The 13161-nt window shown below is 38.9% G+C and overlaps 1 protein-coding gene across 6 annotated transcripts in view; it reads right to left on the bottom strand.

The window, feature by feature from the left end:
• ZNF410 (zinc finger protein 410) overlaps window positions 1-13161 on the bottom strand; it is a 42120-nt gene that overhangs the window by 8564 nt on the left and 20395 nt on the right. For all 6 annotated transcript variants that reach the window (NM_001024491.4, NM_001351946.1, XM_024997367.2 and 3 more), the window contains 5 exons: window positions 12182-12400; window positions 10769-10960; window positions 7079-7229; window positions 6438-6619; window positions 2167-2256 (listed from right to left, as the gene is read on the bottom strand). In NM_001024491.4, the coding sequence (NP_001019662.3) occupies window positions 2167-2256; window positions 6438-6619; window positions 7079-7229; window positions 10769-10960; window positions 12182-12400 (834 nt within the window). The remainder of the gene's footprint in view (window positions 1-2166; window positions 2257-6437; window positions 6620-7078; window positions 7230-10768; window positions 10961-12181; window positions 12401-13161) is intronic.

Raw genomic sequence — 13161 nt, 5'->3', positions numbered from 1 at the left:
AAGGAACTTTTGGTGTAATGCAAGTGTTCTATAACTGGATTGTGAGGATGACCGTATAATCCTATATACTGTCTAAAAAATCACTGATGTGTATATTTACAATAGGTGAATATTAAGGTATTATAGGTCCAAAAGCTGTTAAAAAGTATAATGGGGACTTCCCCGGTGGTCCAGTGGCTAAGATTTCGAGCTCCCAATGCAGGGGGTCTGGTTCAGTCCCTGGTCAGGGAACTAGATTCCACATGCCGCAACTAAGAGTTCACATACAACAACTAAAGATCCCACATACTGCAGTGAAGATCAACGACTGCATGCTAAGATGCGGTGCAGCCAAATTAATTAATTTTTAAAAATAACTATAACAGACTGAAATATAGTGAACATATAGAAACACATGAATTCAAAATAATACTAGCAAAAGAGAGAGAAAAAGCAGTGAAAGTAACACTACTAGAAATAATCAGAGCACCAACTTCTTATTCTGAAACTCAGTTAAAACAATTACATATTTATCCTTTCATGTGCAAATTACCAAATAATCCTAGTCAATAGAGATCCATTATACAGAATAATTCCAGCTAACAAATGTGAATAACAAAATTAGAAAAATTAACATTTTATAACCCCAATGAAGTAACGAATTTAGGCATATTCAAAAGATGAAATCATTAAGTCAAAAGGTTGCAAGGGAACGTTACAATGAGGGGATTAAGGTGTTAACCACCTGAACCAACTGATCAACTGTGACAACCAAGCTCTGTGTGCCTCCTGAGGTGATGCAAAATGAAACCCATACAACCACACATAACATACCCTTGCCAAAACCTTTGAACCTTTTAGGAGATATAGGGGAACAAGTTAAATGACACAAAATGAGGTAAACCAACACATCCAGAACGTGAGATGAACCATAGGACCTGACTGACTCTGTTGTGCTGTAAGTCTAGAACATGAAAATCAGAAAGTATAGACAGATCTATATTCAGGACTTTTTAGTCAAATGCAACAACTGGACCTTTTTTGGGTCCTGATTTAAACAAATCCACTTTAAAAGACGTCTTTGAGACAACTGGAAAAAAATTAAACATGGACTGAGTCTGAGATAAAACCAAGGCATTATTGTTAATTTTGATAGATTATGGTAACGGCATTACTGTTACATAAAAAAGTGTTTTTCTCTGTTTTTATGTAAGTTTGACAAAATTTTACATAACAAAGAATAAAATGAAAACACTCTGTAAGCCAAACAAAACACACCTGGAAGTCCACATCTAACCCACTATTAGTTTGCTACCTCTACTTAGAATTTGTCATATTAAAACCCTGCTCTACCTCTAGGATCTCAGCTCTGAAATTCACATCCCTGACTGATTATACCTCTCCAACTCCCTTGCTCCCATTAAACTGCTTTGTTGTCTTTATGACAAATAACTTATAGTTCCTTCTCTCCATTCCTCTCATTCTGGCTTCCCTCTGCTTTCCATGGCTAGCCATTTGAACAAGTTCCTGATTCCATTCCAGAATCTCACTCTACTTCGAGTTCACTTCTGCCTTGGCAAGTCTCTGAATAACTCCATGTACCATATCTGATGTAATGAAGAAGTACCCAGCATACTGCCAAGTAAATTTATTGATTTCCTCAGAGAAAGGTCTCAATCAGAAAGCAGTTCAATAGCTCAGCTGAAAATAATAATTAGGTTCTTTTCCCCTTGATTATATGACCCTTTGAATGTAAGCATCAGAGGCTTTGATTTCTGATTCTGTCAAGAAAGGGAGGGGAAAGTAAGGCATCTGTTTCTCTTTAGATTTCTTTATACTACTCCTCTAACCTTTTACCCGGAGAAGGCAATGGCACCCCACTCCAGTACTCTTGCCCGGCATATCCCATGGATGGAGGAGCCTGCTAGGCTGCAGTCCATGGGGTCATGAAGAGTCGGACACGACTGAGCGACTTCACTTTCACTTTTCACTTTCATGCACTGGAGAAGGAAATGGCAACCCACTCCAGTATTCTTGCCTGGAGAATCCAGGGACGGGGGAGCATGGTGGGCTGCCGTCTATGGGGTCGCACAGAGTCGGACACGACTGAAGCGACTTAGCAGCAGCAGCAGGAGCAACCTTTTACCCTTTTGGCTCTCCATCTTCCCTGAAATCTATGAATGGTACCTGAGTGAACCACCAAATGTTTTCGAAGACTAGAATACTCAGCAAAGGAACGGCCACATCCTTGGGCTTCACAAAGGAAAGGCTTCTCTCCTAGAGACAGAAAATGAGATAAAGACTCAGTCTTTTGATGAAATGACTTTTATTCTCTTTTCCCACCAATCTTTTCCTGTTTTCAATCACTTACTCTGATTTATTGAATTCATGCTATATATTTCAACTGGACTATCCAGCAGGTATCACCTCTCAGTGATCTTCTGGTACACAGCTCCACCCTGCCACCCTCCTTTTCTTTAGAGTGGCTGCCTCTGAACATAATACCTCCTTCTCCCTCCTCATGGACTGAGCCCCAGCTGCACTGAACCACCTTCTTACGTGATCCTATCCCTTCTGAGAAAAATCAAGAAAACAGTGTATATGCTCTCAGAATTTTTACCTTACATCAATTCTTTAAGATTCGGTTTTAAGATTAAGAATACATATTTTTAAAGCTTATAAAATAGGTATTACATAATCCCATCTTATAAAAACAATTGTCTAGTCAGAGATATACAGAAAAACCTGTTACAATATGTTAACAGTAGTTATATCACAATAGTGGTATTACGGTTTATTTTCTCCTTTGTGCTTTTCTGTAATTCTCATTTTCTACATTATTGTTATTTTTAAAATGAAAGATGCATGGTGAAAACTGAAGCCTGACAGTATTATTGACTTTCTGGCTCTGATACTGCACTATGGTTACACGGCACTTTGGGCAGAAGCTGGGTGAAGCACAAATAGAATCCTTTGTACTTTTTTTGTGACTCTTCATGAATCTATAAATATTTCAAAATAAAAAATGAAAAAAATCAGAGATGCAGTCTATATTTCCCAAGGGTCACAACCTAGTGAGAAATAAACATATTCATAAATAACTTTAATATAAATTTCTTTATAAAAAACTGCTTATGTGTATTTATAATGGGAAGAAATTCCTACTGTGGTTAAATTTTTTTTAAAAAGCTGAATTTAAGTTGCTCTTAAAAAGTGACAAGGATGAAAGGAAATTTCAGGACAAGAACTAGTATGAGCACAGCCTTGAAATGAGAGTGCCAGAGCAAGTTCAGAAAATGATAAGTGTGAAATAAGTGTGTCTGTGTGTATATATATATATATTGGTCTTTGCCCCTGGTTCCTGACACAAAGCTCTTAAACGCTTGTACACAGGGGTGCTATAATTTTTTGTTCTAACATTTAGTCTTGGATCCCAGCTCCTAATGCAGAGCTCCTAAACCCCTTGTAATTTTTTCAGTGATAACAGCACTAGGATAATCTGCTCTTCTAATATTTGGTCTTTGATCATGATTCCTGACACAGAGTTCCTAACCCCTTGGAATTTCCTAGGTGATAGGAATGTATTTTGTTCTAATGAGATGACTCTTGGTGGGCTCCTGGATGAGGGCTGATCACCAGATTAGAAGCTTGGAAATTTCAGCTCCACCCCCAGTTTTCAGAGAGGAGAGACAGCCTGGAAATGGGTTAATGATGAATCATGCCTACGTGATGAAACCTCCATAAAATTCCCAAAAGTACAGAGTTCAGAGAGCCTCTGGGCTGGTGAACAGGTCTATGTGCCAAGAAAGTGGCATACCCCAACTCCACAGGGACAGAAGCCCCTATGCTTGGGACTCTTCTGGACTTCACCCTCATGCATCTCTTTATCTGGCAACTCATCTGTATCCTTTATCATATCCTTTATTACTTAATAAACTGGTAACACGTTTCCCTGATTTCTGTGAGCTGTTCTAGCAAATAATCAAATCCCTAGTGGGGGAGGAGGTTGTCATGGGAACCTCCAACTGGTAGCCAAGTCAGACTGAGGTTGAAACTGACATCTGAAGTAAGTGGCAGTCTTGTGAGGCTGAGCATGTGGGATCTGACGCTATCTTCAGATAGTGTCAGAATTCAGTTGTTCAATTGTAGACACCCAGCTGGTGTTGCAGAGAACTGCTTGGTTTAGGAAAACACATCTGGTATCAGAACTGTTATGAGTGTGACAGTGTGAGAGAGTAAAGGAGAAACATGGAAACTCAGCAAGTAAGGCTGGCATGGTGACAAGACAGGAGCTGGGCCTTGATGGAGGAAGGAGCACAGCTCTAGACTGCACTGTTCTTTCAGACTGTACCACACAGTTTAAGGCTTATGATTTCCCAGTGGTCTGTAACTTTCTGGAAAGCATATCTGTATACTCACACTAACCTCAGAATGCTATGCACTCCAAAAGTTGCCAAATGAGTAAAAAATATATTCATATATATGATAGAATGTCAGGAAAACAGAAAATTCCAGCTAATAAATAAGGTTAAATGTTTAACAAGATGAACTCAAGAACCTTAGAAAAAAAGGATTTCAAAAACGATTCACCAGAATCTAGTGGCACAAATCTCTTCATCAAGCTGGCTTAGGTGAGATGGCCTTCCTGTTCAGAAACTGAGTGGATGGTGATTTTGCTGAGATAAAGAAGACTGGAGGTTCAAGAGACATTGTTGCAGAATGGTTAGAGAGCACGAGCCAGTTAATCCTGAGTCCCAGTCTTGCCATGACCACTTACCAGTATAGGGAAAATATTTAAAATCTCTGAGAATGAGTTTTTTTAAAATCTATAAAATTAACATAATACAACCTCAAAAGATTACTTTGAGGATTCGATGAAAAGATACAAGTTAAATATATTAAGCATAGTGTCTGGTACACAGCAGTCTCCCCGGTAAACCACTAAAACTGGCAGCTTTAATTACTACCGTTACTACTAAAAAAGAGTTGGAAGTCAATTCTGACATCTGAGATAAAATGCATTGTCAGCACTTAAAAATAAAATACTTGGAAGAGCTCTGGGGTCATACCAGAATTCAAATCCCAGCTCTACCATTTCCGAGCTGCATAATATTGGACGAGTTCCTTAACTCTCTATCGTTCTGTGTCTCCATCAATAAACACAATATCTAAAGCATGAAGGTACCTTGAAAATTAAATAAGACAATGTGTATGTGCTTGGTACACATTAAACTGCCTCAACAAATGCTAATTTTTATTACTATGCTAATTATTGAGATTCAGATCTGTGAGGCATCCAGGAAGAAATTATTAAATTGAAGCCTGAGACTGCAAAGAGACCATATCGAGTAAAATGGGAGAAACTCAAAATTCTAAAATTGGTACACAACTGGATTAACAAGGGAGAGCTAGCAAGAGTCAAAATGAAGAGAGAAAATCAGGTCACACACTGAATAAATGATGTTCAGTTTTATCAAATGCTACAAAGATGAGAGGCACAAGGATAAAGAGGTTACTGAATTTAATAAGGCATAGTGAATTCTACTTTCCTTAGCTATTCAGCTAGATGTTTTTCTTGTTCTTTTATTCAAACTGCTTTCTTGGAGCAAGAATAGTTTATCCTTTCAAGAACAAGCTGAGAACAGAGCTATTCTTTCCTAAAACATATCCCAGTGGTAATGTCAATCTAGAGGAAATCCCCAGAACACATGTGGCTTCACCTTGGCTTTCACTTTCTAAATGGCATTTATTTGTACCTGCTGTCATTTTAGCAAGGCAAGAATAAACAAGGAAGAGAAAGAGAAGACAGCAAGAAAGTATCAAGAAAGTGGGAAGAATAGTTACACATCCTATGGTAGTAGTTTAAGTTCAATGATTAAGCTCTGGCAAGACAGTTAGCACAGGTTGGTCAAGGGGTTTGGAAAGTCACCCTTAAACTTTTAGATTAAGAAATCAGGGTATCTTTATTCTGCTCCTTTGATATTAACATGCTGCTTGCCCCAGAACAAGGCCCTTCTCCATTCTGTTTCTCAGGCTGTGAGGTTCTAACAAAAAAGTTAACTCAAAGTCAGGGATTAATCTTAGCTTTTCTTTTTCCCCTCACCTTACCCCAGTTAGTGCCTAAAATAGGATCTGCGTGGTTTGTGTAACTCAATAAATGTTAATGACCAAAATTAAAACTGTGTAATATTCAAGGATATCTGGAAAGACTCACTTCTGTCCAAATCTCATCAAATCATTGTTATTAGAGAAGGCCTTATATCCCCTTTCTGTTTAAGGCTACTAGAGGCAGAAATCAAACTGTTCATTCTCACGAAGAAGTGCCCTGAGGCATCTGAAAAAAAGAAATTTCATCTTCAGAGTGCTAGCAACAACCCCAATCTTCACCTACTAAGGACAGCCAGCAAGCGCTGAGCCAAGCAGCAGACGGCCTGCGGGAGTGCTGAGGTTGCACACACCTGTGTGGATGCGCAGGTGGTTCTTCAGGTTTCCAGCTGTAGTGAACTGCTTACCACAGTTGGACTCAGGGCACACAAAGGGCTTCTCCCCATTGTGGGTTCTCATGTGCACCTTCAGCCTCTGTAGTACATAGAAGCTTTTCCCACAACCTGCTGCAGGGCAGATAAAGGAGCGGTCGTTTCTGGAGGGAAAAAAATCAAGTAAGCAACAAAGCCTGAAAGTCAAAGCTCCCATTGACTCTCAAAACAGATAGTAAATCCCAAATCTGGATGTATGAGAATCACTTTAAGTTTGTTAAAACTACAGATGCCCTACTTCTTGAAAACATTGATTTACAGGTTCAGAGTAGAGTTTAAGCTTATGTGTTATTAAGTTCTCCAAGAAATTATGTTTTATGATGAGATCTTGAGAACTCTTGCTCTAAAACATTTAGGTGACAAATGTCTTATTAAATATTTGTCAAAAACAAGGTAAATGAGACAATGCAAATGTCTCTATTAAAGAACAAAAGACATCTTAACCACAAGTGAGCTGGAGCCCCTGTTTTCCTTTAATCTGTCAAGTGGGGGGATTTCTGTCAAGTTCCTTCAGAAACATCAACATTCCTGAGTTCCAAATATGGAATTTCGAGTTTGCTCACCGATGAGTTTTGAGGTGGTACTTAAAGTGAGCAGGCCACACAAATGTCCGGTCACAGCCTTCAACTGTACACTTGAGCTTCTTCTCCATTTGAGGAAGGGGCCCAGAATCTTTGGGTTGCCCATCACCAGAACCAAGGTGGACATTTTCTCCTGTAACAGAGTCACATACTTGTAATCCAGGGAAGGATTCTGCTCAGATACTTTGGTTCAAACAATAAAACCACTGCTAGTGATCATTAATCACTTATCTACCTTCACCTTCCCCAGAAATCTTTGTATAATCAATTAACAATAGAAAGTGATTGTGCTCTGCATCCCCAGCCCCTTACTTACTCCACAGAACTACCAAATGCAATGAGACTAGGCCTCTTTGACAAACATAAGAATTATCCAAAACGGTTAAAAAAAAAAAAGCTGCAATCAACCTATTTTGCATTACACATTGGTGAGGAAGCAGGTATGGCGACACCAGAAGTAGAGTCCTACAGAAGATCACCTGATGCTCTAGGTAATCAAAACCTGTATTTTAAGAAGGAGCAGTCAGTCTGGCTTAATCATGGACTTACGGTAGTAATTTCTTTTGTAGACAACCAGTCTAAGATTTCTATCTCCTGAAGTCACTCTGGCTGTTTCTGTCACTCTAGAGAATAAGAATCACCTTCTCATTACCTGTACCACTCCTCCTCAGTTAAGAAATATTTAAGAATGCAAAAACTCAGTGCATTTTAAAATTTCTAATCATATTTTTTAAAGTTAGAGATAGTACCTGATCAAGTTTTTTGTTCAGTAGAATAAAAAGAAGCGAGGAGAGGAACATACACTGCAGTGACTTCCTTAAATTTAAATGAAATTAGTTAACTATATCTTTAAATTCCAGATTAGCAGGTGGTGCATCCTTTCTCTCATTTTCTTCAATACATAGTTGGACATCAACAGAGAAAAACATTCACAACCACTTGTTGTCGTTGTTCAGTTGCTAAGTCATGTCCAACTCTTTGTGACCCCATGAACTACAGCACGCCAGGCTTCCCTCTCCTTTACTATCTCCCTGAGTTTGTTCAAACTCATGTCCATTGAGTCGGTGATGCCATCCAACCATCTCATCCTCTGTCGCCCCCTCCTCTTGTCCTCAATCTTTCCCAGCATCAGGGTCTTTTCCAATGAGTTGGCTCTTTGCATTAGGTAGGCAAAGTACTGGAGCTTCAGCTTCAGCACCAGTCCTTCCAATAAATATTTAGGGTTGATTTCCTTTAGGATTGGAGAAGGAAATGGCAACCTACTCCAGTATTCTTGCCTGGAGAATCCCATGGATGGAGGAGCCTGGTGGGCTACAGTCCATGGAGTCGCAAAGAGTTGGACTCGACTGAGCGAGCTCACTTCCTTTAGGATTGACTGGTTTGATTTCTTTGCTATCCAAGGGACTCTCGAGAGTCTTCTCCAGCATCACAGTTCAAAAGCATCAGTTCTTCAGTGCTCAGTCTTCTATATCATCCAACTTTCACATTAATGCATGACTACTAGAAAAACCATAGTTTTGACTATATGGACCTCTGTCGGGAAAGTGATGTCTCTGCTGTTTAATACACTGTCTAGATTTGTTATAACTTTCCTTTCAAGGAGCAAGCATCTTTTACTTTTGTGGCTGCAGTCACTGTCTGCATTGATTTTGGACATCATTAGAGAAATACATTCACAACCACTTAATTCTGTTATAAAAATATGGAGTTTATCTTTCCATTACAAATACCTTAGGAATAAGATTCATATTTCCCCTGTCAAAACCCTGTCAAGAGTAGGATAATACGTTATACCTACCATACTTCCAGGAAACTGACAGTTGATCAAAGGCAGTATCTTTCCCATCTATTAATATTATTTTCTTCCCATCTTACATTTTCCTTGCTGTACTTCACCAAATGCTAACTGTAGAACTAATTGCTCCCAGGTTGGAGCAGAACCTAAGATGACTTTTGCTAGTTAATATTAACTTGTTTTTTTTTAAATACTGCCCCACAGTTTTTTTGTTTGCTTAATCAAAACATGGATAAATTTCAGACAGCACACAAGTGCATATACCATAAAGAAAATTTTCCAGTAACTCCAGAACTCCAGCTAATTAATTTCTAACAAAAGGTCTATAAAAACCCATGCTAATGCAGAGATTTAAACCAGTGACAGGGCTTCGTGCATTCAATTTTGCATAGATATAATCATAAAATAGGGGGGAAAATCCTTCAGAAAAGAGTGAGTTGCCTTGTATTTAAGTCATTAAAAAGTTTCCCAAAGAAGTATTCTCTAAACTACTTTGTTTTTGAAAACAAAGCACTGTTTGCAGAACTGTCTTATGACCTGGTTTTGCACACTATCCCAAACAAAAGAGCAAGAGAGACAAAGAAATTCAATACACCTTACATTGTACATATTGAAGAACACTGTAAACACTTCAAAGACTCTACATTTATGTAGGTAAGGTCTTTGCATTTGGGATAAAATTTTCAGTGAAAGTAGTATTGTATAGAGCAGGAATCAGTAAACTTCTTCTGTAAAGGGCCAGACAGAAGATATTATGGGCTTTGAGGCCACACGGTCTCTGTCACAGCTACTCAACTTTGCCATAGTAGCAGCCATAGACCATCTGTAACTAATGGGCATGCCTGTGTTCCAATAAAACTTTATTTATAAAACTTTATAAAACGGGTGGTTATCTGGCCCTTTGCTGACTCCTGATATACAGCACCACATACAAAATTAAAATATTTCTGTATTTCAACCTAGATGAAATTGATCGTATGTTTGTGGTAATGACAGTACATATACCTCAACCATCTGTTGTATTACCTTAATTGTCACAGGTTAATGAGAAAATACAGAGGCAGATCTAATACAAACAATATTATGGCAAAAGTTTTGCAGTGTTTTAGGAGTGGCTTGTATAGAGCCATGGTCCTCAAGCTTTAACATGCATCATAACCATAATGAGGGCTTACTAAAAACGTTTCTGATTCAATAAGATGAGACCTGATAACGTGCATTTCTAAACTACTGATGATGCAGATGACCTAGCGACCACACTTTGAAAATTACTAAATAGAGAAAAAGTGGCCCAGAGTAAACAGTACAGGCATGCTGAACTCAAAGAAAAACCACACTATACCCTATTTGGATATTCAGAGGTCTTCTGATGAATTGGCTCCACCCTCCTTGCCCTGCCTGCCCCCTAAAAGCAGCACTATGGTAGCTTGTAACTGCTGAACTGCCATGAGCAACAATTTAGTTTCAGTGAAACACTGCCATCTGCCACACTGATTTAATATTAATTTCATTTTTATCTGTTTTATAGTTTTATGTCTATTGATAAAGCCATTTGATTTCATAATGGTGCAAAATCTCTAAGTATAAAGAACAGTACAAAATCAACTGAAGTTAACACCAAGATCTGTGAAAAAATTTTTTCCGTTAAAAAGGCTTCGGTAATATTATTTAAAGCTGACAACTGTTCATTGATTCTGCATATGAACCTGTCATGGCTGAGTTATTTTATAGAAAATAAGATAAGCAATTTACACATTTCTAGCCTTCTGCTCTCACCAATAAAGTAATCTGGATTATATGCAACTCAAAAGATAGCCACTGTCTTACCAAAATCTCTGAATAGAATACTGGAAAGGAAAATAACAGAGGGGTCTCACCATTGCTGCTGGTTTTTGCATTCTTTGCCAGCTGTGCCCGAGTAGCAGCAATCAAACTGTCATGGGCCAACTCCTGAACCCGGAGGAACCAGGGAATGCTACTGTCTGTGCTCTCACTGGAGAGGAAATCATTCCCTGAATCATCTGCCTCATCTTGTACAAATACCAAGTGTTCGGCTGAAGAGCCCAGACCTGGAAGAAACAAGAGGATATATGCAAGTTAACCATGAAGTAATCCCTTTGATTGACCCTGGCTCAGAAACTCTCCATGTCCTGAATCAGCTATTTCAGACTTTCACATCTCACCCCTCAAGCTTCTGTTCTCATCCAAGATTAGGTTATCAACTCTCTACTCCCAGCTGAGAGACTAGTCTTTATCTTACCTCCTCCTGTTTCAGAAGCAAAGTATGTTTCCTAGCAACCCGGCTAACCCTTACCTCTAGGATCCAATCCTATCTTTTAGTTATTTCCTCTCCACCTTCAAACCCATTCCTCCTTAGTGGCCACCTTACAGCTTCCCTTTCAGCCTTTCAATCTGTCTAAGCTCAAGCCTCTCCCACATTTTTCTTTTTTATAGAAAATCTCAAGTATGACTCTAAATATCACCTTCTCACCTATTCCTTCAAAGTCATGTTTCTTGAAGTTTCTTAACTTCTAACTCGTGTATCTACTTTCTCACCTGCTGTCCACTCCCCACCTCTTTTAACTCTAGGCTCCATCTCTCCTACCTCAGTAACAACTGCTCTTGCTAAGTTCACCAGACATACACTTCCCAGTCCTCATCTCACTGGCCCAATTTGTAGTATTCGGTATGATTTACAGAAGAAAAGATACTAAATGTGGCTTCCCCCACATCATTCTCATTCAGTTTTTTTGATCCCTCTCTACTGGCTCTTTTCCATTCTTCTATCACCCCCTTAAATTTTTTTTCAGGGGCCTAGATGTGCCCTCGATTCTGTTTATGCTCCTAGACTACTCCTGAATCAAAGAATTCATGCTCATTGTTTCATATACCTCCCAAATGCTGGTAAGCACTAGAAACTACTTATTTCACACCACACCTCTCTAGAACTCTGGATTCCTGTTTCTAACTCTCCTCCTAAGTGTTCCTCTGAAATCTCAACATCAACAGGCACAAATCGTTCTCCCCCCATCCTGTTTTTCTTGTGTGCACCATCTAGCTAAACATACCACTTAACTCCCCCGAACAAGAAAATGTTAAGTCATCTTAGAGTCTGCCTTTTTCCTCTATATGTTCAATTGATCACCAAACTATACCAATTCTCCAAAATAGTAATAATAGCTTCTTTCCATTTTAAGTATGACTAAGTTAATTATTCCTCCCCACCCTCCTGCCCTGCCTCCAAGTTTTTTCTTAAGCATGAGTAGAGGTCAGAAAAATATAAAGAATACCTGCTCTTGTTAGGTTAAGAAGAATAAAAGAAGTGCTATCACTTGGCTGTAGATCTTGCAACAAGCTAGGGGACTCTGGAGTAGACAAAAACTCTGGAGACTTCTGTACAGTCTGAGCCCTCGTCTCTTCTCCGTCTGGACCCACATTCACCTGAAGGCTTCTCAACACAGCCGAGGAAGGAACCTCCTTGGAGGAGTTCGTATGATTTGGAGTATCATCTAGTAAAGGGAAAATACCACAGCTTTATGTAGTAGCTATCTCCAAGGAGTTCACCATTTTGATACACAGTACCTAACACCCTTGTAACATCACTTAGAAACTAACACCCTTATAGGAGCAGATAGCATTTTCATTTTATGAATATAAAATCTGCCTCAGAAAAGAACAGAGTGTGAAAGACAGCTAAAGCTCTAAAGGACATCAGTCAAAATGTGAGGGGCAGACTCCTCTGACGGTTGGCAGTAACTAATAAAAACCATCCACATTTGGACATTTACAGACCTTTGTCCTTTTGAGGCAAAGTAAATATTAACTCAAGAATAGGATTTAAATTTTAAACTGTTTTTCTTGGGAAAAGATGCCACTCTTTAATTTTTATAACATGCATTTGAGACGTCTGGTGAGTTACTAAGGGAAAAATCACAGCCTGCAACACAATTGAAACTGTACAGAATCATCAACATGTTTCATGAGGGTTCTGGATTTATACCAGATGTAAAGAAATAATTCAGAAGACTTGCTTCTAGAGCTTTATTCTAGGGGAGGGAATGAATTTCCAAAGATTCTAATTGCAACATAATGTGGAATTACACTACTGTGCTAAAGCATCCAATGTTTTCAGGGGTTTCATTCATCTTCATAGAATGCAGGTTACATTCTTCTCTTTTTTGAAGGAGATAACCGATAAGATTATAGGAATAAAGTAGAAGCCTAGGCACAACACTGCCATTCTAAAGCCTAATGAAGTTGCACAGCAAAG

The sequence above is a fragment of the Bos taurus genome, chromosome 10 (genome assembly GCF_002263795.3).
Source record: "Bos taurus isolate L1 Dominette 01449 registration number 42190680 breed Hereford chromosome 10, ARS-UCD2.0, whole genome shotgun sequence".
Taxonomy (NCBI): Eukaryota; Metazoa; Chordata; class Mammalia; order Artiodactyla; family Bovidae; genus Bos; species Bos taurus.
The sequence above is the reverse complement of the archived record's forward strand: the minus strand, read 5'-3'. Positions and strand labels throughout refer to the sequence as shown.